This window comes from Phocoena sinus, chromosome 4 (assembly GCF_008692025.1).
Source record: "Phocoena sinus isolate mPhoSin1 chromosome 4, mPhoSin1.pri, whole genome shotgun sequence".
NCBI lineage: Eukaryota > Metazoa > Chordata > Mammalia > Artiodactyla > Phocoenidae > Phocoena > Phocoena sinus.
This window is the reverse complement of record NC_045766.1, coordinates 134336954-134360661: the sequence shown is the minus strand read 5'-3', so window position 1 is coordinate 134360661 and position 23708 is coordinate 134336954. Positions and strand designations below refer to the sequence as shown.

The window sequence follows — 23708 nt, the reverse complement described above, 5'->3', positions numbered from 1 at the left end:
GTGTCCTAGGACAGTCTTATGTATATCTCAATAGATATTCATTGTAGTATTGAATTTTTCTTCTTAACTATAGTAGATTTAGACCTAAAGTTAAATTTGTGTTTAAAGCTTTAAGAAAGGAGTAAGATATTTCACTTCTTAAAAACATTTCCTTAGATCGATTTTTTTTGTCTTTTTATTTGTAGAATATAGTATTTAATGAAAAGTCCATGCTTAAGTGGTGAAAATGGCAGGCTTCCTAGATAATTTCCGTTGGCCAGAATGTGAATGTATCGACTGGAGTGAGAGAAGAAATGCAGTGGCTTCTGTAGTAGCAGGTATATTGGTAAGTGAAAAAGCCTGGTTGGTGACATTTATACCTCACTTTTTGCCCTGAAAATTAATCTTGATTCCTTTGAACTGTGAATACCCATGATAATACAGTTTTTGAAGGCAGTAGTTTTTTAAGTAAATTATGTAATATGTATCATTCCTTTAGGATCCTCAAAGGCTCAGAATTTGATGTAACTAATAATATTGTTGTGACTCATTGAAATTCAGGATGTGCAGACAGTAGTAACAACCTTAGGCTGCATTAGAACTGAAGCCCTGCAGCCCTTTAGGGAAGGGTTGCCATCTTCATACCCCAGCTGCAGCACAGGCAGGAAGCGAGAGGAAGAAATTTGTGGAGGAAACTACTGCTTAATTTTCTTTCCAATATTTTTTTAAAAACTTTTTATTATTGAAAATATCAATAGTATACACAAAAATAGAGAGAATGGTATAGAGTCCTCTCTAACCCCCTGTACTTATCATTGAACTTCAAAAAAAAGTCAGATCATGACCAATCTTGCTTTAGCATTCCACCAAGCACTCCCTGCCCCCACTGCACTTTTTGAAGCAAATTTCAGTATATGTTCCACTTAATTTAAATTAATCTTTTCCAGTATATAGTTCTATACCTGAAGTTCAATAGAAAAGATAAATAAAGAAATAAAGTGGAGCAGGAGCTAAAGATATTGGGGTGGCCAAAAAGTTTGTTCAGGTTTTTCCATAACATCTTAGAATTGTGAAGCAGTATGCGTGCAGAATTCTTTTAGGTGTTTCCAAGTTTTTCTTGCTCTCTGTGGTCACCTCGCCTGCACTTAATTTGTCTATGAAATTCCTTAGTAACTTGTCTACTTTAGTTCTATTCAGCTTAGTTTACATAGAAACATTACATTTTGCAAACTCATGTTTAGTCAGTTTTGCAGTATTTAATCAAATTACATAATTAAAATTATAGCAAGCGTAGATATATTTTGGAGACATGGCAGCTCATTTGTGGAAGCAAAAGTGCTTGGGCATATTAAAAAAGAATGTTCCACATTCTTTTTAATATGAACGAGAGAGTGAAACACATCAGGTAATCAGGGAGCTGGTTAGTTGGAGGTTAGTTAAGAGAGCTTTGGTTGTATATAATTTTATAGTGGATAAAAGAAGCAGGTAATTCATTCCTAGGTAATAAATTTTTCATCTTGCATTAAGAGCAGAACTTGAATCTTACACGGATTTGATTAGATTCACCTCATATGCTATAAAGAATAAGTAAACAAGGGATTCTTGTTTTTTATATTTCAACATCTGAAACTCAAAGTAGACATATTTTATGTTTCAATTATATGGTCCATAGAAAACATGGAATGTTAAGGAACAGTATCATGCTAAGCCAAAGTATTAGTGTTATTTTAATGACATGGGTTCTTTCTCAAGTTTTTTACAGGTTGGTGGATAATGATTGATGCAGCCGTGGTATATCCTAAGCCAGAACAGCTGAACCATGCCTTTCACACATGTGGTGTATTTTCCACATTGGCTTTCTTCATGTAAGTATGAAGGTAATTCTCAATTCAAGATTATTTTTCTAAAAACATTTTTTCCTCAAAGTTTAATGCTATCTGGAATAACTTTTTAATTTCATTGATTGATTCTTCTTTAACATGATAAATATATGTGTGTATATCTATATTGCCATTTTATTAAGATTTTTAAAATCAAGAATGAGTGTTGAATTTGGGGGGGAGAGATTAATTGGGAGATTGAGACTGACATATACACACTACTATATATAAAGTAGATAACTAATAAGAACTTGCTGTATAGCGTAGGGAACTCTACTCAGTACTCTGTAATGGCCTATATGGGAAAAGAATCTAAAAAAAAAAAGAGTGGATATATGTATATGTATAACAGATTCATTTTGCTGTACACCTGAAACTAACACAACATTGTAAATCAACTATACTCCAATAAAAATTTTTTTTAAAAAAGTGTTGAATTTAGTCAGATAATTTTATTATACTTTATAAAGATTGTCATGTGATTTTTGTTCTTATATTTGTTAAACTGACAAATTACTATGTTTTATAGATCTTAAGTTTTTTTTGTATTTTAGTATCTTTGAATATCAGTGTGCTTCTTGTAGTCATTGGTATCTTATAATTCATAATATGTTTTCCTTCTTGGCAGTATAAAAAAATAATGGTGCATCTTAAAAATCATTGGCATCTTAGGTTTAATGAAGTATGTTATATTTCTAGATTTTTTAGTAGGAAGTCATCCTTGAATACTCTAATACATTCAACTTCTTTTAATCCTTTTTAAAACTTATTATTTTTATTGGAGTATAGTTGCTTTACAATATTGTGTTAGTTTATATTGTACAGCAAAGTGAATCAGCTATACGTATACATATATCCTCTCTTTTCCAGATTTCCTTCTCATTTAGGTCACCACGGAGCACTGAGTATCTAATACATTCAACTTTTACCATGGAGTATTATTTTTTTTAAGTGTGTCACTTAACTGTATTTGCCAGTATTGGAGGGAGGGCAGGACTGGCCTTAAATGAGATTGATCTATGACTTTCCTTTTTTATTAAATCATATTTAGGTTTAGCCATTATCTCACTTCATAAAAGAGTTTGGAAGCTTTTCATGGATGTCTTTTAATAATTTAAAAAAATATGTTAAACATTAAGATTACGTAATTTTCTTATACTGTCAGGAGCTTCAAAAAGGTAAATTGTAGAAGATGGAACTAGTTATATTCATTCAGGATGCTTAGAAAAGACAATTCCAGCTACAAATATACCCGCTCTAACAAGAATGGAAAGAGAAGCTGAATAAAGTAGGCCTATTTATTATACCAAATGTTCTCTGAATTTGAGAAATGGATGAGAGAAAATCACTTGACTTTTAACACAAAGAGAAACTTTTGAACTCTTGGTTATAATGAGAACCTTAAAATGGGGTAACTCATGGTGGGTCATTCATGTATAAATATAAAATAAAATAGACAAAGAACTCAGAAAATTGGTCTCTTTCATAATCTTTGGAGACAAGTGATAGTAATCCCTTAAAATTAAGTATGTTTTTGTTTGATGTTATTATAAATGGAAATGTTTTCTTAATTTTGTTTTCAACATATTTATTACCAATATATAGAAAACATTGATATTTAAAAAAAATTAAGTATGTTTTCTGGGTGTACTTTAGGAAAATAAGACTAGCATAGTATTTCTATCCACTAGGGTATTTAAATTAAAAGATAATGTTCAGTTATTCAGATACTGGCTTTAGATAAGAAATGCTTCCCTTCTAAATGATATATAAATATCTCTGAATATTTTAGCAGCATGAAAGCTTATTAGATGATTTTGTATTGTTCTAGGATAAATGCCGTGTCCAATGCTCAGGTGAGAGGTGACAGCTATGAAAGCGGCTGTTTAGGAAGAACAGGTAAGGGCACTTTGAGTTGTTAATGTATGCTGGCAAAAGAGGGATTTATCAGCAGAAAAAACAAAGCCTCTAGTGAGTCTTTATTTAGGGATGATTGATGATTATGTAGGATTTTTAAAAATTTACTTTTAAAAAAAGTTTCTGTGTTATTTAAAACTTTAAGAAAGTTAAAGTTACTGCCAGAGGTTACTGGTTTTTGTCATGTTATATTGCCCATAGTATATAGATAAAATGTAACCATGCAAAATCAATGGATCTTGACTGTTCCTGTGTTAATGATGGATTTATTCTTATCCCAAATGTTGGCCAATAGTGTTACTTACAAGATGGCTGACCGTGATTACTGAACAGCAAAGTATGGACACATTAAGAGATCAAACCTAGGACTACAGTGTTTTCACATTCAGTTCTGATCACCTGAGTAACCACCCATAGGCTACAACAGAAGTATTTCGAAGAAGCATGCTGTTTGTTTACATATACATATTTTTTTGTTTGAATTTTTTTTGGTTTGTCATCCAACAGTATTTTCCTTTTGCTCAGATTATAACACATTCTATTAGAATCCAGGGGTTTGTTTTCAGTGGAATTTCCATGCTGTATATAAAAAGCTCAGGACTAGACATTCTATTTCCAGCCTTTAAGGACTAGGAGGGGTGACTTGTGGTTATAGCAGGAATTTGGAGTAGGTGGGGGAGGAAGTTTGAAGGATGGTTAAGAATAATAGCAAGTACTTGTAGAATACTTAGTGTGTACCAAAGACTGTCCTGAATGCTCTACACATATTAACTCAATTAATTGTCACAATAGTCCTATAAGGTAACCACTCTTGTCCTCAGTTTTAGATTAAGGAACTAAGGCACAGAGATCTTAAGTAACTTGTCCAAAGTCATAAAGCAAATAAGTGGTGGGACCAGGATTTGAACACTGACAATCTGGTTCCAGAGCCCATGCTCTTGGCCACCATGCTATGTTTGTATCCAGTCAAGAATCATTTAGTCTCTTTGTCTACAGTATCATATATATATATATTTGTCAGTGTATTTGAGGATAACTTATATAAAATATAAAATAAAATTCAATTTAAAGCGTACAGGTCGATGAGTTTTGACAAATGTATACAGTTGTGTAACTGCCACTACAATCATGATATAGAATATTTCCATTACTCCGGAAAGTTCCCTCGTATCTCTTTGTAGTTAATCCCCTTTCCCCCACCTCCTGGCCACCACTCATCTGCTTTCTATCACTGTAGTTTTGCCTTTTCTAGAATCTCATATAAATGGAATCATAAAGTATCATAAGACATTAAACCAAATCAAGGAGCTGATGAGCTTAGCTTTAAAAAAAAATTCTTTTTTTTGTAAGAACACTAAACATGAGATCTCCTCTCAACACAATTTTAAATGCACAATACCATATTGCTAACTATAGGCACAGTGTCGTACAGCAGCTCTCTAGAGCTTATTCATCTTGTGTAGCTGAAACTTTATACTCGTTGAACAGCAACTCCCACTTCCCCCTCTCCTAGCTCCTGGCAACCACTACTGTACCCTCTGTTTCTATGAATTTGACTCTCGTAGATACCTCGCATAAGGGGAATGGGCCTTAAAAAAGAAGGAAATCCTGCCATATGTGACAACAGAGGTGAACCTGTAAGACATTATGCTAAGTGAAATAAGCCAGTTACAGGGGGACAAATTAGCTTTCTTTTGTACCTGACGCTTTAAATGCTGATGCGCATTTTATAATTTCACTTCCATTGTGATCCTTGAAGAATTGGAGAGGATGGGAATAGTGATAAATGACAGATGAACCTAAGTTAAAAGTGCATTGTGTGTGTCTGTGCATGCATGTCTACACACACATGCATGCCTTGTGCCCCAGCTTCAGCAGGTAATGTCAGGAATGAGTGAGAATAAAGAATAAAAAAGCATGTATTAGCAAGTGATGTTGTGCATAGAGCACACATTAACGTATTTGATCATTTTTCTTTCAAAAATATTCCACAAGCATTGCTGTGGATTATGTTACTATTATCTATTTTCCGTAGAAAATTTCATTGTAACTTACCCAAAACTTTTTAGCTTAAAGGTAGAACTTGTATGTGCCTTGGGTCTGTCTGGTTCCAAAGCCCATACTTTTTACTCTCAGTAGTGACTATAACATTTTATTCCATGATTATTTCTTACCCAGTTAAAGTTCACAGTCAGTTTACGTCAGTTTACATTTATACGTGGTACCTTTAGTGCAAGTTCTGTCTAGTGCTTCAAAAATTCAGGGCAAACTATCTTGTAGGCATGCTCAGCTCTTGCCACACTAAGCTTTCATACTACTTAAATGGTTTGTGTGTAATTTATTCCCATTTAATTCCCAGAGGAATTTGCAGGAAAGTGTTATTAACGTAATAAATATACTACAAATGGAACTGTTAAATAAGAAGGAACAGGAACTAGGTAGAAAGAAGATCATGTATTGATACTCAGACTCTAGGACAAAATGGATACTCTTAATTATCAACCTTGACTCTGAGCTTCCTGGTAGTCAAAGCAAAAAAGGGAAAACGTTACAGTTTTTTATTTTTCCCTAAACAAAAGTGTACTTATTTTTCGAGGGAAGTTTTTTCTTGTTCAGTTTTGTTAAAAAATTTTTGTGTGGTCATATATAAAGGGCATGAAGGAAAATAATTACAAGGATTTTTGATACTTCCTTTCATTCACTTTAGGTAAAAGCTGTGATTGAATTTGGAGGATGTTTTCCTCCAAGGAAGTAAACATTGTTGTATATTTCTGGAGATCTGCTTAGTATTATAATAAAACTTAGATAACCTAGGGACCCATTTCTCTCAAATATAGCTGTTCTCATTCTGAGCTTTGAGCTTCCTGTATATCTGGTGTCTAAAATATATGAATTTCTGTTCAGTTAGTAACAGAATATCTGAAATTGAGGCAAATTTAGCTTTCTATTATGGAAATTGGCTTGGATTTTATTTTCACTTCAGGGGAGCTATATTCCCCTTCCATAGGGTGACAGGCTGTCAATATCTGTGATCAGGGTCTGGCACAAATGCTAACTTGCTTTCCTAAAAATGTATTGAATCTACTCAGGTGTCCAGATGATCACTTTATTGAGATTCTGTTGTATAACTTCTAAAATTCTATACAGTAGGGGGTTGAAGAGATACTTCTGTCCTTGAACTTTTCAAGGGTATGTGGTACAGTTTGGCTGAATAAGAGAGATTGAATATATGGTTGCTGTTAGTACCATGTTGAGTAGTACCATGATATTAATGTTGATGAAAAGGGGTCATATGGTCCTTATTCATTTGCATTCTCTCATTCCTGTGTGGTAATGGCTATCTGAAATACATTTGCTACTTCTAATAGAACAATTACTTTGATAATATATTTTTCAGTTAGGGTGTTTTTTTTTTTTTGTTTTTTTTTTTTTTTTTGGTATGCGGGCGTCTCACTGTTGTGGCCTCTCCCGTTGCGGAGCACAGGCTCTGGACACGCAGGCTCAGCGGCCACGGCTTACGGTCCCAGCCACTCCGTGGCATAGTGGGATCCTCCTGGAGCGGGGCATGAACCCGTGTCCCCTGCATCGGCAGGTGGACTCTCAACCACTGCGCCACCAGGGAAGCCCTCGGTTAGGGTTTAATTAATCAGTTTAGTCGAATAATTACTTCTGAAGCTTTCCTACTTTAGTTAACTCGGCTGTTAGTTTCTCTAGCCAGTAGAATGGTAACTTACCCTTTTTCCCTTTCCAAGTATCGCTTAACACCTTTTAGTTTTAGTTTCTTCTTTTCAATCTTCATTCAGTTAAATGTTTTAGCAGGTGTATATAAATACATGACTGTCTTTGATAGGCATAGCATATATTAGATGAGCAGTGTTCTAGTGTTATGTATTCCTAAGGCATAGAGCTGTAGAAATGAGCAAACTCATAAAACCTATTTTTCACACAGGTGCTCGAGTTTGGCTCTTCATTGGTTTCATGTTGATGTTTGGGTCACTTATTGCTTCTATGTGGATTCTTTTTGGTGCATATGTTACCCAAAGTAAGTATTTATTCCTCTTTTATTTCATAGGAAAGATTCAGATAGGTCCTTTATATTTGGCTTAGTCTGTTAACTCCCCATGGAGTAAAATTTAGTTTAATAATTCAGTTAGCTTGAAGATAAGACTCTGTTTGAAGATATAAATTATTTAATAAAACTTCTCAGTGGGGTCATTTAGTGCAGTGGGATAGCCTCGTTAGGAAATCCAAGCCACTGACAAGACCAGGTAACTCTCAGCTCTCTCTAGAGGTTCTGATTTCCTTCCTTACCCCAGATAGCCAGGCTCTATATGAGAGGCCTTTTACTGAGCATTGTAGTGGTAAAAGTGAGAAATCTGTACAGGGCTACAGCCCCTTATACACAATTCTAAAATCCACAAAAGTGCTGAAGATCAGGTTTTTCATAACCAGTTTGGCAGCAAAACCTGACCTAATGATCCAGGGCTCATTATAGTCTTTATTTCATTTAATAAGTATTCAAATGTTTTATTAGAGGAATGTGGTTGTATTTGATTGTGGGATGCTGGTCCAAACATAGTTGGGGGTGCTATGTAATATTATGCCCTGTGTTACCGTTTTTCGTTTTTTAAATAAATGTATTAAGTTATTTACTTTTGGCTGCGTTGGGTCTTTGTTGCTGCACGTGGGCTTCCTCTAGTTGTGGGGTGCGGGGGCTACTCTTCATTGCGGTGCGCAGGCTTCTCATTGCTGTGGCTTCTCGTTGCAGAGCACGGGCTCTAGGTGCGTGGGCTTCAGTAATTGTGGCACATGGGCTCAGTAGTTGTGGCTCACGGGCTCTAGAGCTCAGGCTCAGTAGTTGTGGCGCATGGGCTTAGTTGCTCCGCGGCATGTGGGATCTTCTCGGACCAGGGCTCAAACCCGTGTTCCCTGCATTGGCAGGTGGATTCTTAACCACTGAGCCACCAGGGACTTCCCCCTGTGTTACCATTTTTAAATCTGAAAAATCCTGAGTTCCAAACCATACCTTGCCCCAAGGATTTCAAGGCAAGGCATTGTGGACCCCAGTATCTTTCTGTCCACTGATACATCTTCTCTCAAACCCCAGCCTCTAATTTTTCATTCATAGGTACAAGGGGAGGTTTTTTTCTTTAGGGGGCAGAGGTGCTGAGAAGCACTGCCAGTTCACAAGGGGAGTTTTTTAAGTGCAAGACTGAAGACGTGTGTAGCCTTCCTGTTGAAACTGGTGATTCAGTGGAGTGAGCTCTTAGTATACCATTCTGAGTTTTGTGACTGTTCCAGTCACCATAGCTTTTCATCACGGGGATGGCGAGAGGTTTTGAAAAGCAGGACCCAGTCTTAGCATGTGCTTCTGGAAGCATCAGAAGAACCTCTTTCACTGGCTCTCTCCCTTCACTCCAAAGACAGGAATAAGTTTCAGATAACAGTTTATTCATCTTCTGATGTCTCTATCTTTGGAATCTCTTCGTCACTCTGCTTAACTGTCACATCTTGTCCTGACCCACAGCTGACCTTTTAATATCTTGATAAGATCCCTTAAGTATCATAGATTGATCAGTATAAGATTTGGGAATACCTTTGTCTTTCATTTTGCACAAAATAAGTCAGTACAAGAGGACAGTGGTTGCCTAATGTTTAATTAATACTACTCTAAAATGTGTTATTTTAGTTAATTAAAAATACCCTGGAGCACACAGTTCTAGCATGAAGCTTATTTGAGGGAAAGTACTTTCTTTCTTTTTTCTGGGGGCTGTGCCACGCAGCTTGGGGGATCTTGGTTCCCCGACCAGAGTTGGAACCCATGCCCTTGGTAGTGAGAGTGCAGAGTCCTAACCACTGGACCCAGGGAATTCCCTCAGTGGTCATATCTTAATCTTTAAAGAACTAGTACATACTGAGAAATTTCTCAATTATGGATCTCATCTTCATATTTCTACAGCGTTGCTCGTTACATATACTTTTTAGTTTGTAAACTGACTTCAGAGAGCATTTCTAACACATGTTTCAAATCTTTTACTGTACAGATTTTTCTGGAACTGTTAATAATCATAGCAGCTAACATTTATATAGTACTTTATGAGCCAGGAACTGTTCTGAGCACTATGCATAGTCCACATCTCACACTCTGTGGGGCAGGTGCTGTTACAATGCCCATTTTAGAGATGAGGAAAGTAAGGCATAATGAGGTTAAATAATTTGCCCATGGTCATACATTTAGTCAGTGGTAGAGTTAGGATTCAAATCCAGGGGTATGGCTCAAACTTGGGGCTTTTAACCATGCAGCTATATTGTTTGCTATGATATCAAAGGCTACAAATTGAATATTTCTTCATCCCAACTACTATTTTTAGTCAACATTGATAGTTTTATAAGTTAAATATCCACAAAAATTTGAGTAATTTCCAAATTTTTCTTTTTCCTTCCTATGAAGATAGTGACTGTTTTCTCCAGGAGAATGTGATGATGAATTATAATGATTCTTTTCATATACGTCAGATTTGTGCAATAAAACTCCTGAATTCATGAAAGAAAATAAAATGAACAGACTGTTACATCATCAAAAATTTAATTTGTATCTTTCTAACATTGTGTGTTTCTGTATTGGCCATAGGAAGTGAAGGGGTGAGCTGCTGCTTCCTCGACAGTTCCGATGCAGCTAGAACCATAGCAACTACTTTAGACAAAAAGAAAACCTAATAATTTCATTGTCTTTTATCCAGAGTGAGAGTAATCCTTTGTTTTGGGAGAATGAGCTTGTCATTTTCTTACTTCAATTTCATTGTGGATTTCTTAAAGTTAATGAATAATAGTAGTGTTTTATAATATACAGAGCATGTCATTATGAATGGCATGAATACTTAGTTACTGCCATTTGCCTTTTGTAATTATCTGATCTGTTTTACTTTGTGTGTGCAGATACTGATGTTTATCCAGGACTAGCTGTGTTTTTTCAAAATGCACTTATATTTTTTAGGTAAGTTGCCTAATTTTTTAACTATACACCTATAACATTTATAGAAATATCATCTTTATTATAAGAGCAGCATAGGCACTGGAACATGTATAAATCTCTTGGATTAGTTACAATGTATAGAAATTCTTTTAAAAGGTGAAAATTCTACTATTGCATAAAAGCGTACACAAGCCATTTAATTAGGGGCCCTGCTATGTGCCAAGACCTCAGCTAGATGCTTTATATATGTTACCTTTTAAATTCCCACTTAATTATCTTAAGTATGTAAAACAGGTGGTGCTCCCATTTTATACATGAGGAAATAAGACTCAGAGCTTACTTAAGGCCGCTTAGCTAGCAAACGCAGAACGGGGATTTGAACCCAGACTGCTGCTTCCATAGCCTGTGTTTTGTTAAGAAACCATATCATGTACCTTTAATAAAATAAGAAATAAAGAAATTAGAATTAATACATACTATGCATGTCGTATACAAAACCTGGTTGGTGAATTGGATTTTGTATTAAGTTTTTAAGATAACTTAAAGTAAGTATAAAAATAAAAGAATATCAAAAGTATTTTTTAGGGGCAATCTTCTAAAAAGCTTCCAAAATGAGGCCCTGTAGCCTTTGCTTTCCAGAATGAAATGTCTTTTAGTGTAAAGATAGGTATTTTAGGCGTCATTTATAAAATTATATCCCTTACCCCATACCCCTCTCACAAAAGTATTAAGATCTAAGCCTTGGAGAAATTTGTTTTTGTCATTGATTTTAAGCAATTTGATTATGATGTGCTGTGGTGTAGTTTTCTTCATATTTCTTCTGTTTGGGGTTCATTGAGTTGCTTGGATCTGTGGATTTATAGTTTTCATCAAACTGGGAATCTTTTCAGACATTATTTCTTCAGATATTTTTTTCTATCCACCCTGCCCTTCTGGCTTCCAATTACATGTATATTAGGCTGTGGGAAGTCATCCCACAGCTCACTGGTGCTTAGTTCTTTTCATGTTTTTTTTTGCCCTACCTCTCCACCCCTACTCTTACCCATCGCTCCATCAAGTATTCTCTTTTCTTGTTTTCTCTCTGTATTTCATTTGGGATAGTTAAAGATTGTTATATCTTTAAGTTCACTAATCTCTACCTCTGTCATGTCTAATCTGCTATGACTCCCATCCAGTATGTTTTTCATCTTAGACATTGTATTTTTCATCTCTATTAGCTTGATTTTTTTAAAAACAATTTCCACGTCTCTCCCTAACATACTTATGCTTTCCTCTGCCTTCTTGAACGTATGAAGTATGTTTATAACTATTTCAGTGGCCTTGTCTAATTGTGTCAATTCTTAGTCTGTTCCTATTGATTATTTCTACTTATTTTTTTCATTCTGGATCTCTTTTCCCCTGTTTGCTTCTTTGCATGAAGCTCATTGGGGGCTGGACTTTGTGGTATTCCTTTAAATGCTTTTGAGCTTTGTTCTAGATGCAGCTCAGTCACTTGGAAACAGTTCAGTCCTTTCAAGTCTTGCTTTTAAGCTTCGTTAGGCAGGACCAAAGCAGCTTTAGTCTGGGATTAATATGTCCCCCTTACTAAGGCAGTACACTTTTGAGTATTCTTCCTGATTCTCCATGTAGTCTGAGGTTTTCCACTCTGCTATGAGATTCTGAAGTCTTCCCAGCCCTGTGGGAGCTTTGGGAATTGTTCTTTCCAGTGATGCCTGCCCTTTTCTTGGGTAGTTTCCTCACATGCATCTGCTGTCAGCACTTGGCAGAAGCCTCAAGGGGAACCCCCTACCGATCTCCTGGGCTCCCCTTCTCTAGTTCTCTGTATCCCGCCTTGCACACTCCAGCCGCTTGGCCTCCCTGAACTCTCAACTCTGTTTCCTCAATTCCGGGAGACCACTGTGCCCTGCCTGGGTTCCCTCTTATTGCACTGTGGCCTTGGACACTCTTGGTTTTGAAAGATGTTCGACAGTTTCTGCTGTCTTGTGATTGTATTTCTTGGCATGTGACTGACAGCCTTCTGGGAATACAGTGAATTTTCATGAAGACACCTTAGGCACTGTTGAGAGATCAAATTTAAATTCAGATTCAGCCATTTATAGTGGTAGAGGAGTCTATATAAATGACAGTTGGATGAACAGAAACCTTATATGTGTAAAGGCCTGTGCTCACGTGGGCAGTGACCACTGCATCAGTGATGCGCTATGCCCAGAGGGTGGCAAGTTATCCAGCCAGCTGTGTGCTTCCTGTGTGCCAGGCCTTTTCTAAGCACCAGAGTGCACTCCTACTTCTCCGACCACTCTTCCTCTGTTTCCTTTGCAGGCTGATCCTCCACCCTCTGGCCGCTAACTTTTGAAGTTTCTTAAGGTTCTGTTCTAAGCCTCTTCTCAACTCGTTCCTTCTCTAGGTGAGGTCCTTTTTGCTTGGGACTTCAGTTATTGCCTATATGCCAGTGAGTCACAGGTGTCTATCTCCACGTATAAACCACATATCCAGATTCTCACTTATCCCCTCTTGGGTGGCTGACATTTCAAATCTACCACCTCCAGCATACCCACAACTCAAACTCACGTTGCCAGAGTATCCCATCTCTCTGCCCCACTCCTTCCGTTATACCTTGCCGAGATAATTCCCACTCTTCTTTTAGATCTCAGTTCAGTCACTACTTCCTCAGGAAAACCTTCTTGACCTCTAACTAGATCAGATCCTTATATTTCCCTCTCTTGGTACCATGTGTGTCATTGAGTTGGAATTTGATTGTCTCCCATTAGTGAGCACATTTGTCTTGTTTTGACTCACAGTCACATTCCCAGTGCTTAACTAGGTGCCTGGTGCCCAGCCAGTACTCTGTACAGTAATTATTTGTTAAATGAACGAAGAATTTCAACATTGCCTGTTAGAATGCTTCAGTGTTTGTAGCTCAGACATTGTAGGATCGTAGAGATGTGAGTGGCCCTCATGCCGGCTACTGTGAGAAATGCCCCCTTTCCTTACAAGTGACCTATCTAGTAACTTCAGGCTTTAAGAAAAGATATTCAATTAAGCTCAACCATCAAGGTCAACAAACTGCTTTATAAAACAAGCAAATTCAGACCAACACCACCACAATCTTTAATTTTAGAAATTGATACAAAGGGATCAGTGAGGTACCCATCAAAGCATATTTAGAAAATAAATTCTCTTTTGCGTTTCTATGTGATCTTACCTCATGATTTATTTTAATATCTTTCTAGCACTCTGATTTATAAATTTGGAAGAACTGAAGAGCTATGGACCTGAGATCACTTCTCAAATCACATTTTCCTTTTGTTATATTCTATTTGTAGATAAGTTTTTATCTCTCAGTATAATTTACACATTGCCAAATGGAATAGATTGTACATTAAATGTTTTGTTTCTTTACACTTTAATGCTCTGAGTTTTGAAATAGTTTTATGAAATTTCTGTCCTTCTTTTTTTCATTGAATAGATTGTTAATATGTACATAGTATAAGACTATATAGATGAGATGACCTGTGTCCGTTTTTTTATTCTTGAAGACTTAAAGCTTAATCTGTTCCCTGAGCCAGGGTTGTATCATCATCTAATTGTAAAGTTAACTACTTTGTCTCAGTATCTCTAATTTTCAAAATGTGCAAAAAATACAGCTCCATATACCTGAAATAAGCGCTGAGCCATTAAAAAAGGTATTTCAGCAAGTTGTAATTTATTTTGGCTTAAAAATGAGATTTCTTTTTAAAGGAAAAATGTTTGTTCTTATGTATAAAGTGGACTTTTATATGAAGATTTTTAAAAATGCCTGAAGGACTAGTTTGAAAGCCTCTTTTAAAAACAATTCCTCTCATATGACTTTATTTGAGAAGGGTTAATACATGATCAGATAAGCTCAGTTTTATATTGTTGATGTAAAAAGACTGTAAGGCAGCTCAGCAACGTGCTTCTTACAAAAGCAGCTTAAGTGGTTCTCTTTTGACAGCCTACTATTATCTGACATTACAAAATTCTATATCAAGCAAGTTGAGACAACTGCAGCTTAAAAGCATGAACCATATAACAAAAAGTGGAATAATTAGTTTCAAGATAAAGAACTTCTTCCCAAAGGGGATTATTATGACCTAGTGAAAAATTAGGCGTTTCATCCACTCAGTTACTGACTGCAAGTGTCTTTTTGCTCTAGCTCTCAAGCTTTAGGTGAACTCTTCTTGCAGAATACGTCTTTAACCTGAAAGTTCTTACTCCAGTCAAAAACTTCTTTTGCTGGGTTTGAAATACTGTATTTGCACTGAGTGTATTCCCGTGAGAGATTTCAGAGGGATAGTTGGGTCTTTATTTCTACTTTTGCTTTCCTTTGTTATACAGGTTTTTTTTGTGTGTTGCACTTTTTTCCTCCAGAGGGATTTTTCTAGAGCCTTTTGTTGTAAGACAGAATGATATCAGTGGTATTATATGCAGCTTCTAATATAAGCCTTATTTTGCTTAATGTCTCTCCTCTCTGAGGATTTACTGTGCACAGAGTAGGAAGCAGTTGTGGAATGCTGTGCCTTTGTCTGGATACCATCTTGTTTAATTCTTTCTTTGTTGTTTTTTCCTCAGAAAAACTGTATCTTGCTTCCAACAAATTTTAAGACTGATTACTCGTTTCCACTCCCTTCTAACCTCTTGCAATAAATATTACTTCTCACACATTCTAGTATTGTTAAATCTGTTGGAGAAAATGAACTATAAAACTGGGTTGGCTGTTCATTTTGCAGTTACTCAAGTGGACCTGGTCAAAGAGGCAGTTTCCTTTTATAAAATAAAGAGAAATATATATATATATTTTTTTGGGGGGGGCGGTGGAGCATGCCATGCGGCTTGCGGGATCCTAGCTCCCTGACCAGGGATCGAACCTGGGCCCTCGGCAGTGAAAGCACGGAGTCCTAACCACTGGACCAGCAGGAAATTTCCAGGAGAACTATATTATACTCAAATTTGTGAAATGCTAATGTGAAGGCTAATGAAGGCCGTCCAGAAGGCCTAGTGGCAGTTTTTTCTGTTTTTGACTCTGTCACGAATTTGTTTTAATTGTGAGCAAATCACTTAATTTCCTGTTTGTTTCCTCATTAAAAAAAAAAAAAGATAATGTTAGTATCCACTCCTATCAGACATTGTGAGTTAGAATAGGGTCCTTTGTAATCATTTAAAGATACATGTGATTCCCTTAATATAAAGGTCTCCTGGGGCAGAGTCAAGATGGCAGTGTGGGAAGATGCCGAATTAGTGTCTCCCCACAACTAGGGTGCCTGCCAGCTGCTGATGGGGGACCCTGATGCCCAAGGAGATGGGAGGAACCCCCAAGTGAACCGATAGGGACATGGAGGGGCAGAAGGGGGAGGAAAAGTGGAGGCCAGATGGGATCCACGCCCCTGAGGCTGGGGAGTTCAGGAGAGGTAGGCATGAGGGACCCTCTGGGAGGAGTGGAGGGCATTTGCCCCACCCACTCAGGCCCTGGGAGCCCGCTGAGCTCCCAGGCCAGTCCCCTGCCCTCCAAGGCCCCCTCCACTCCCCTGCCACATTGGTCCTGGGAGCATAGGAAGGAGGCTGGGGAGATCAGGAGAGGCAGGTGGGAGGGGCCCTCCAGGAGGACCAGGAGAGGAGCGGAGGGTGTTTTCCCCACCCACTCAGGTCCGGGGAGCCTGATGAGTTCCCAGGCTGGTCCCTGCCATCCAAGCCCCCCCCGCCGCCGCTGCTCCCCCTGGCCACATTGGTCCTGGGGGCATAGGAAGGAGGCCGAGGGGAGTTAAGGAGAGGCAGGGGGGAGGGGTGCTCCAGGAGGAGCAGGAGAGGAGCAGGGGGCGATTGCCCTGCCCACTTGGGCCCAGAAAGCTTGCTGGGCTCCCAGGTGAGGTCTCCCGCCATCTGAGACCAGGGGTGGGGGGCACGCCTGGGCCCCTTCTGTTCCTTGAGCCTAAGCCCCACCCCACCCCCAGCCCCCAGGGCCTTTTCCAGCCCTGTGGGTCCTGAGCATTGGCCCTGACACCGCCGAAACCTCACCCTTGCTTATGCCCTGCCCTCCGCAGCCAAGGCCTTTACCCCGTTTTTTTTTGCTTTTCCCTCCTCTTTTTTACTACTGTAGTACTGATATACCTTCTGGTTGTTGATTCGTCTATATTTTTATTTTTATATTCTTCCTAAAATATCTGTTAGTTTCCTAGTCTATTTTATTTTTTACTTCATTTTTTTTTGCTGCCCCAGGTGGCTTGCAGGATGTTGGTTCACGAGCCCAGGGTCAGGCCTAAGCTCCTGCAGTGGGAGCTCCGAGTCCAAACCACTGGACAGAGAAGCAGAGAACCTCAGACCCGAGGGACTATTCATTGGAGTGAGGTCTCATGGAGTTCCTCATCTCAGCACCAAGACCCAGCTCTACCCAATAGCCTACAATCCCCAGTGTTGGAAGCCTCAGGCCAAACAACCAGTAAGACAGGAACACAGTCCCACACATTAAAAAAAAAATTGAGGGCTTCCCTGGTGGCACAGTGGTTGAGAATCTGCCTGCTAATGCAGGGGACATGGGTTTGAGCCCTGGTCTGGGAAGATCCCACGTGCTGTGGAGCAACTAGGCCCGTGAGCCACAACTACTGAGCCTGCGCGTCTGGAGCCTGTGCTTCTCAACAAGAGAGCCTGCGATAGTGAGAGGCCCGCGCACCGCGATGAAGAGTGGCGCCCGCTTGCCACAACTAGAGAAGGCCCTCGCACAGAAACGAAGATCCAACACAGCAAAAAAATTAATAAACTCCTGCCCCCAACATCTTTAAAAAATAAATAAATAAATTGAGATGGCAAAAGTGTCACAGATGAAGGAGCAAGGTAAAAACCTACAAGACCAAATAAATGAAGAGGAAATAGTCAATCTACCTGAAAAAGAATTCAGAGTAATGATAGTAAAGATGATCCAGAATCTTGGAAATAGAATGGAAGTGTGGATTGAGAAAATAAAAGAAATGTTTAACAAAGATCTAGAAGAACTAAAGAACAAACAAACAGAGATGAACAACACAATAACTGAAATGAAAAATACACTAGAAGGAATCAATAACAGAATAACGGAGGCAGAACGAATAAGTGAGCCAGAAGACTAAATGGTGGAAATAACTGCTGAGGAGAAAAATAAAGAAAAAAGAATGAAAAGAATTGAAGACAATCTCAGAAACCTCTGGGACAACACTAAATGCACCAACATTCGAATTATAGGAGTCCCAGAAGAAGAGAAAAAGAAAGGGTCTGAGAAAATATTTGAAGAGATTATAGTGGAAAACTTCCCTAATATGGGTAAGGAAATACCCAAGTCCAGGAAGCACAGAGAGTCCCATACAGGATAAACCCCAGGAAAAACACACCAAGACACATGTTAATCAAACTAACAAAAATTAAATTCAAAGAAAATATATTAAAAGCAGCAAGGGAAAAACAAAAAATAACACACAAAGGAATCCTCATAAGGTTATCAGCTGATTTTTCAGTGGAAACTCTGCAGGCCAGAAGGGAGTGGCAGGTTATACTTAAAGCGATGAAAGAGAAAAACCTACAACCAAGATTACTCTACCCAGCAAGGATCTCATTCAGATTCAACAGAGAAGTCAAAAGCTTTTCAAAGAAAAGCTAAGAGAATTCAGCACCACCAAACGACTTTACAACAAATGCTAAAGAAATTTCTCTAAGCAGGAAACACAAGAAAAAGACCCCAAAAACAAACCCAAAACAATTAAGAAAATAGTAATAGGAACATATATATTGATAATAACTTTGAATGTAAGTGGATTAAATGCCCCAACCAAAAGACACCGACTGGCTGAATGGATACAAAAACAAGACTCATATATATGCTGTCTACAAGAGACCCACTTCAGACCTAGGGACACATATAGACTGAAAGTGAAGGGAGGGAAAAAGATATTCCATGCAAATGGAAATAAAAAGAAAGTTGGAGTAGCAATACTTTTATCAGATAAAATAGACTTTAAAATAAAGACTGTTACAAGAGATAAGGAGGGACACTACATAATGATCAAAGGATCAATCCAAGAAGAAGATATAACAATTATAAATGTTTATGCACCCAACATAGGAGCACCTCAATACATAAGGCAAATGCTAACAGCCATGAAACCACTTACACCAATAGACAGATCATCCAAACAGAAAATATATAAGGAAACACAAGCTTTAAATGACACGATAGACCAGATCTAATTGGTATTTGTAGAACATTCCACCCAAAAGTGGCAGAATACACTTTCTTCTCAAGTGCACACGGAACATTCTCCAGGACAGATCATATCTTGGGTCACAAATCAAGCCTCAGAAAATTTAAGAAAATTGTAATTGTATTAAGCATCTTTTCTGACCACAATGCTATGAGATTGGAAATCAATTACAGGAAAAAAACTGTAAAAAACACAATACATGGAGGCTAAACAGTGCACTACTAAATAACCAAGAGATCACTGAAGAAATCAAAGAAGAAATTAAAAAATACATAGAAACAAATGACAATGAAAACACGATGACCCAAAACCTATGGGAAGCAGCAAAAGCAGTTCTAAGAGGGAAGTTTATAGCAATTCAATCTCACCTCAAGAAACAAGAAAAATCTCAAATAAACAATCTAACTCTACACTTAAAACAACTAGAGAAAGAAGAACAAAGAAAACCCAAAGTCATTAGAGGGAAAGAAATCATAAAGATCAGAGCAGAAATAAATGAAATGGAAATGAAGAAAACAGCAAAGATTAATAAAACTAAAAGCTGGTTCTTTGAGAAGATAAGCAAAATTGATAAACCCTTAGCCAGACTCATCAAGAAAAAAAGGGAGAGGATGCAAATCAATAAAATTAGAAATGAAAAAGGAGAAATCACAACTGACATTGCAGAAATACAATGGATTATAAGAGACTACTACAAACAATAAAATGGACAGCCACAAAGAAATGGACAAATTCTTGGAAAGGTACAATGTTCCAAGACTGAACCAGGAAGAATTAGAAAATATAAACAGGCCTATCACAAGTAATGAAATTGAAACCATAATCAAAAATCTTCCAACAAACAAAAGTCCAGGGCCAGATGGTTTCATAGGTGAATTCTATCAAACATTTAGAGAAGAGCTAACACCAATCCTTCTCAAACGCTTCCAAAAAAATTGCAGAGGGAGAAACACTCCCAAATTCATTCTACGAAGCCACCATCACCCTGATACCAAAACCAGAAAAAGATATCACAAAAAAAGAAAATTATAGACCAATACCACTGCTGAACATAGATGCAAAAATCCTGAACAAAATCCTGAACTAGCAAACAGAATCCAGCAGCACGTTAAAAGGATCATGCACCATGATCTAGTGGGATTTATCCCCGGGATGCAAGGATTCTTCAGTATACTCAAATCAATCAATGTGATACACCACAGTAACAAATTAAGGAATAAAAACCATATGATCATCACAGTAGATGCAGAAAAAGATTTTGACAAAACTCAACACCCATTTATGATAAAAAACTCTCCAGAAAATGGGCATAGAGGGAACCTACCTCAACATAATAAAGGCCATATACGACAAACCCACAGCAAGCATCATACTCAATGGTGAAAAACTGAAAGCCTTTCCTCTAAGACCAGGAACAAGACAAGGATGTCCACTCTCACCACTCTTATTCAACATAGTTTCGGAAGTCCTAGCCATGGCAATCAGAGAAGAAACAGAAATAAAAGGAATACAAATTGGAAGAGAAGTCGTAAAACTCATTATTTGCCAATGACATGATAATATACATAGAAAATCCTAAAGGTGCCACCAGAAAACTACTAGAACTAATCAATGAATTTGGTAAGGTTGCAGGATACAAGATCAATGCACAGAAATCTCTGGCATTCCTATACACTAACAACAAAAAAATCATAAAGAGAAATTAAGGAAACAGTCCCATTTACCACTGGAACAAAAAGAATAAAATACCTAGGAATAAACCTGCCTAAGGAGGCAAAAGACTTGTACTCAGAAAACTATAAAACACTGATGAAAGAAATCAAAGATGACATAAACAGATGGAGAAATATACAATGTACTTGGATTGGAAGAATCAATATTGTGAAAATGACTATACTGCCCAAAGCAATCTACAGATTCAATGCAATCCCTATCAAACTACCAATGGCATTCTTCACAGAATTAGAACAAAAAATCTTTCAATTTGTGTGGAAACACAAAAGACCCCGAATAGCCAAAGCAATCTTCAGAAAGAAAAATGGAGTTGGAGGAATCAGGCTCCCTGACTTCAAAGAATAACACAAAGCTACAGTAATCGAGACAATACGGTACTGGCACAAAAACAGAAATATAGATCAATGGTATAGTATAGAATGCCCAGAGATAAACCCATGCACATATGGGCACCTAATTTATGACAAAAGAGGCAAGAACATACAATGGAGAAAAGACAGCCTCTTCAATAAGTGGTGCTGGGAAAACAGGACAGCTACATGTAAAAGAATGAAATTAGAACACTACCTAACACCACACACAAAAATAAACTCCAAATGGATTAGACTTAAATGTAAGACCAGACACTATAAAACTTTTAGAGGAAAACATAGGAAAAACACTCTTTGACATAAACCACAGCAAGATCTTTATTGACCCACCTCCTAGAGTAACAGAAATAAAAACAAAAATAAACAAATGGGACTTAATGAAACTTAAAAGCTTTTGCACAACAAAGGAAACCATAAACAAGACAAAAAGACAACCCTCAGAATGGGAGAAAATATTTGCAAATAAAACAACAGACAAAGGATTAATCTCCAAAATATACAAATAGCTCACGGAGCTCAATATCAAGAAAACAAACAATCCAGTTAAAAAATGGGCAGAAGACTTAAGTAGATATTTCACCAAGGAAGACATACAGATGGCCAAGAGACATATGAAAAGATGCTCAACATCACTAATTATTAGAGAAATGCAAATCAAAGCTATAATGAGGTATCACCACACACTGGTCAGAATGGCCATTATCAAAAAAGCTAGAAACAGTAAATGCTGGAAAGGGTGTGGTGAAAAGGGAACCCTCTTGCACTGTTGGTGGGAATGTAAATTGATACAACCACTGTGGAGAACAGAATGGAAGTTCCTTAAAAAACTAAAAATAGAATTACCATATGACCCAGCAATCCCACTACCTGGCATATACCCTTAGAAAACCATAATTCAAAAAGAGACATGCACCACAATGTTCATTGCAGCTCTATTTACAATAGCCAGGACATGGAAGCAACCTAAATGTCCATCGACAGATGAATGGATAAAGAAGATGTGGCACATTTATACAATGGAATATTACTCAGCCATAAAAAGCAACAAAATTGAGTTATTTGTAGTGAGGTGGATGGACCTAGAGACTGTCATGCAGAGTGAAGTAAGTCAGAAAGAGAAAAACAAAAACCGTATGCTAACGCATATATATGGAATCTTAAAAAAAAATGGTACTGATGAACCTAGTTGCAGGGCAGGAATAAAGAGGTAGACATAGAGAATGGACTTGATGATATGGGGTGGGAGGGCGAGGCTGGGGTGAAGTGAGAGTAGCATTGACATACACACTACTGAATGTAAAATAGTTGGCTTGTGGGGAACAGCAGCATAGCACAGGGAGATCTGGTCTGTGCTTTGTGATGACCTAGAGGGGTGGGATAGGGAGGGTGGGAGGGAGGCTCGAGAGGCAGGGGATATGGGGACACGTGTATGCATATGGCTGATTTGCTTTGTTGTGCAACGGAAACTAGCTCGGTATTGTGAAGCAATTATACTCCAATAAAGATATATTAAAAACAAACCCAAAACAAGAACCCCCCCAAACTGCAAAGGATATTATTGGAACAATTGGAGACACTTGAATATAACTGTGTATTGGATAACTAGTAAAAAGAAAAAAACAAACCTTGTTTAATATAGTTGATTCATAAGCTTGAGCTCAAAGCAGCACTATAGCATATGCCCTAAGGAAGCTTCTAACTCATGCATTTTTTCCGTAAGGCCCATTCCAGTCTTGGGGGTCATTTTACACAGTGAAATCAGTAACAAGACATAAAAATGTGAAAAAGGTGGCACAAAATAGGCTGTGGAAAGGACACATTACGGCATGAGAGCTGAAACAAGAAGGCAGAGCTTCATCTCGTTCCACCTCAGCTGGGAATCTGTGGGACAGGCGACCTCAATTACCACTCAAAGCATATCCGAAAATGACCAGGGCGTGCCATGAGTATTGACTTGGGAGTTACAAATAAATGCTTTATCGAGTAAGTGAACTTGCAAATAATGAAGTTCAACCGCAGTTTATAAAGAACTCTGATTGACCTGATCTTCCTTTAGCATAGCAGTTTTTCATCATCATTCCTATCATGGTCCATCATTTCTTTCCTCATTTAATACTCTGCCGTCAGCTAAATCTTCCCACTGGAGGGCCCTATTTCGTCATGTCATTTTTCAGCTCAATGCTGATTGCTAACTTGTATCGAGAACTTTCTATGTACTGTGTATTGTCTCATTCCATCCTCAAAATTGGAGGTAGGAACTTTTATCTGGAGAGGTGAAGTGACTTCCCCATGGATTGGAATCACAGCTCAGGCCCTTTCTTCCTGAGGGCGAAGTCCTGCTCTTCTCACAGCATTTCCCGAGCAGCCCTAGAACCTTGGTGTTGCTTTAGGAAAAATTGTGCGCTGGTCAGAGAACCTTGGGAGACCCTTGGCTGAACTAGGTTAAAACATTTTTTTTTTCCTGTAAAGTTTTTTTCTTAGAGCTTTTTATACACTATGTCTTGTATGTTTTTAGGAAGGAAGTGTCAATTCTATGGTGTTTTCCATCCTTGAGTCCTGGAAATTTATCTCCTGGAACATGTTGAGAAATAAAATTTGGGGAAACTGCTGCTCT

At 37.8% G+C, this 23708-nt stretch overlaps 1 protein-coding gene across 4 annotated transcripts in view; it reads left to right on the top strand.

The window, feature by feature from the left end:
- Positions 1 to 23708, top strand: part of TMEM50B (transmembrane protein 50B) — a 44395-nt gene that overhangs the window by 19680 nt on the left and 1007 nt on the right. The window contains exons 2-7 of one of the 4 annotated variants that reach the window (XM_032629336.1): positions 186 to 325; positions 1732 to 1844; positions 3691 to 3758; positions 7726 to 7818; positions 10713 to 10770; positions 13980 to 15431. In XM_032629336.1, the coding sequence (XP_032485227.1) occupies positions 227 to 325; positions 1732 to 1844; positions 3691 to 3758; positions 7726 to 7818; positions 10713 to 10770; positions 13980 to 14025 (477 nt within the window). In that variant the 5' untranslated portion in view covers positions 186 to 226 and the 3' untranslated portion in view covers positions 14026 to 15431. Of the gene's footprint in view, positions 1 to 185; positions 326 to 1731; positions 1845 to 3690; positions 3759 to 7725; positions 7819 to 10712; positions 10771 to 13979; positions 15433 to 23708 lie in introns of those variants that run through there. The other 3 variants (XM_032629335.1, XM_032629338.1, XM_032629337.1) reach the window with 3 other exon arrangements.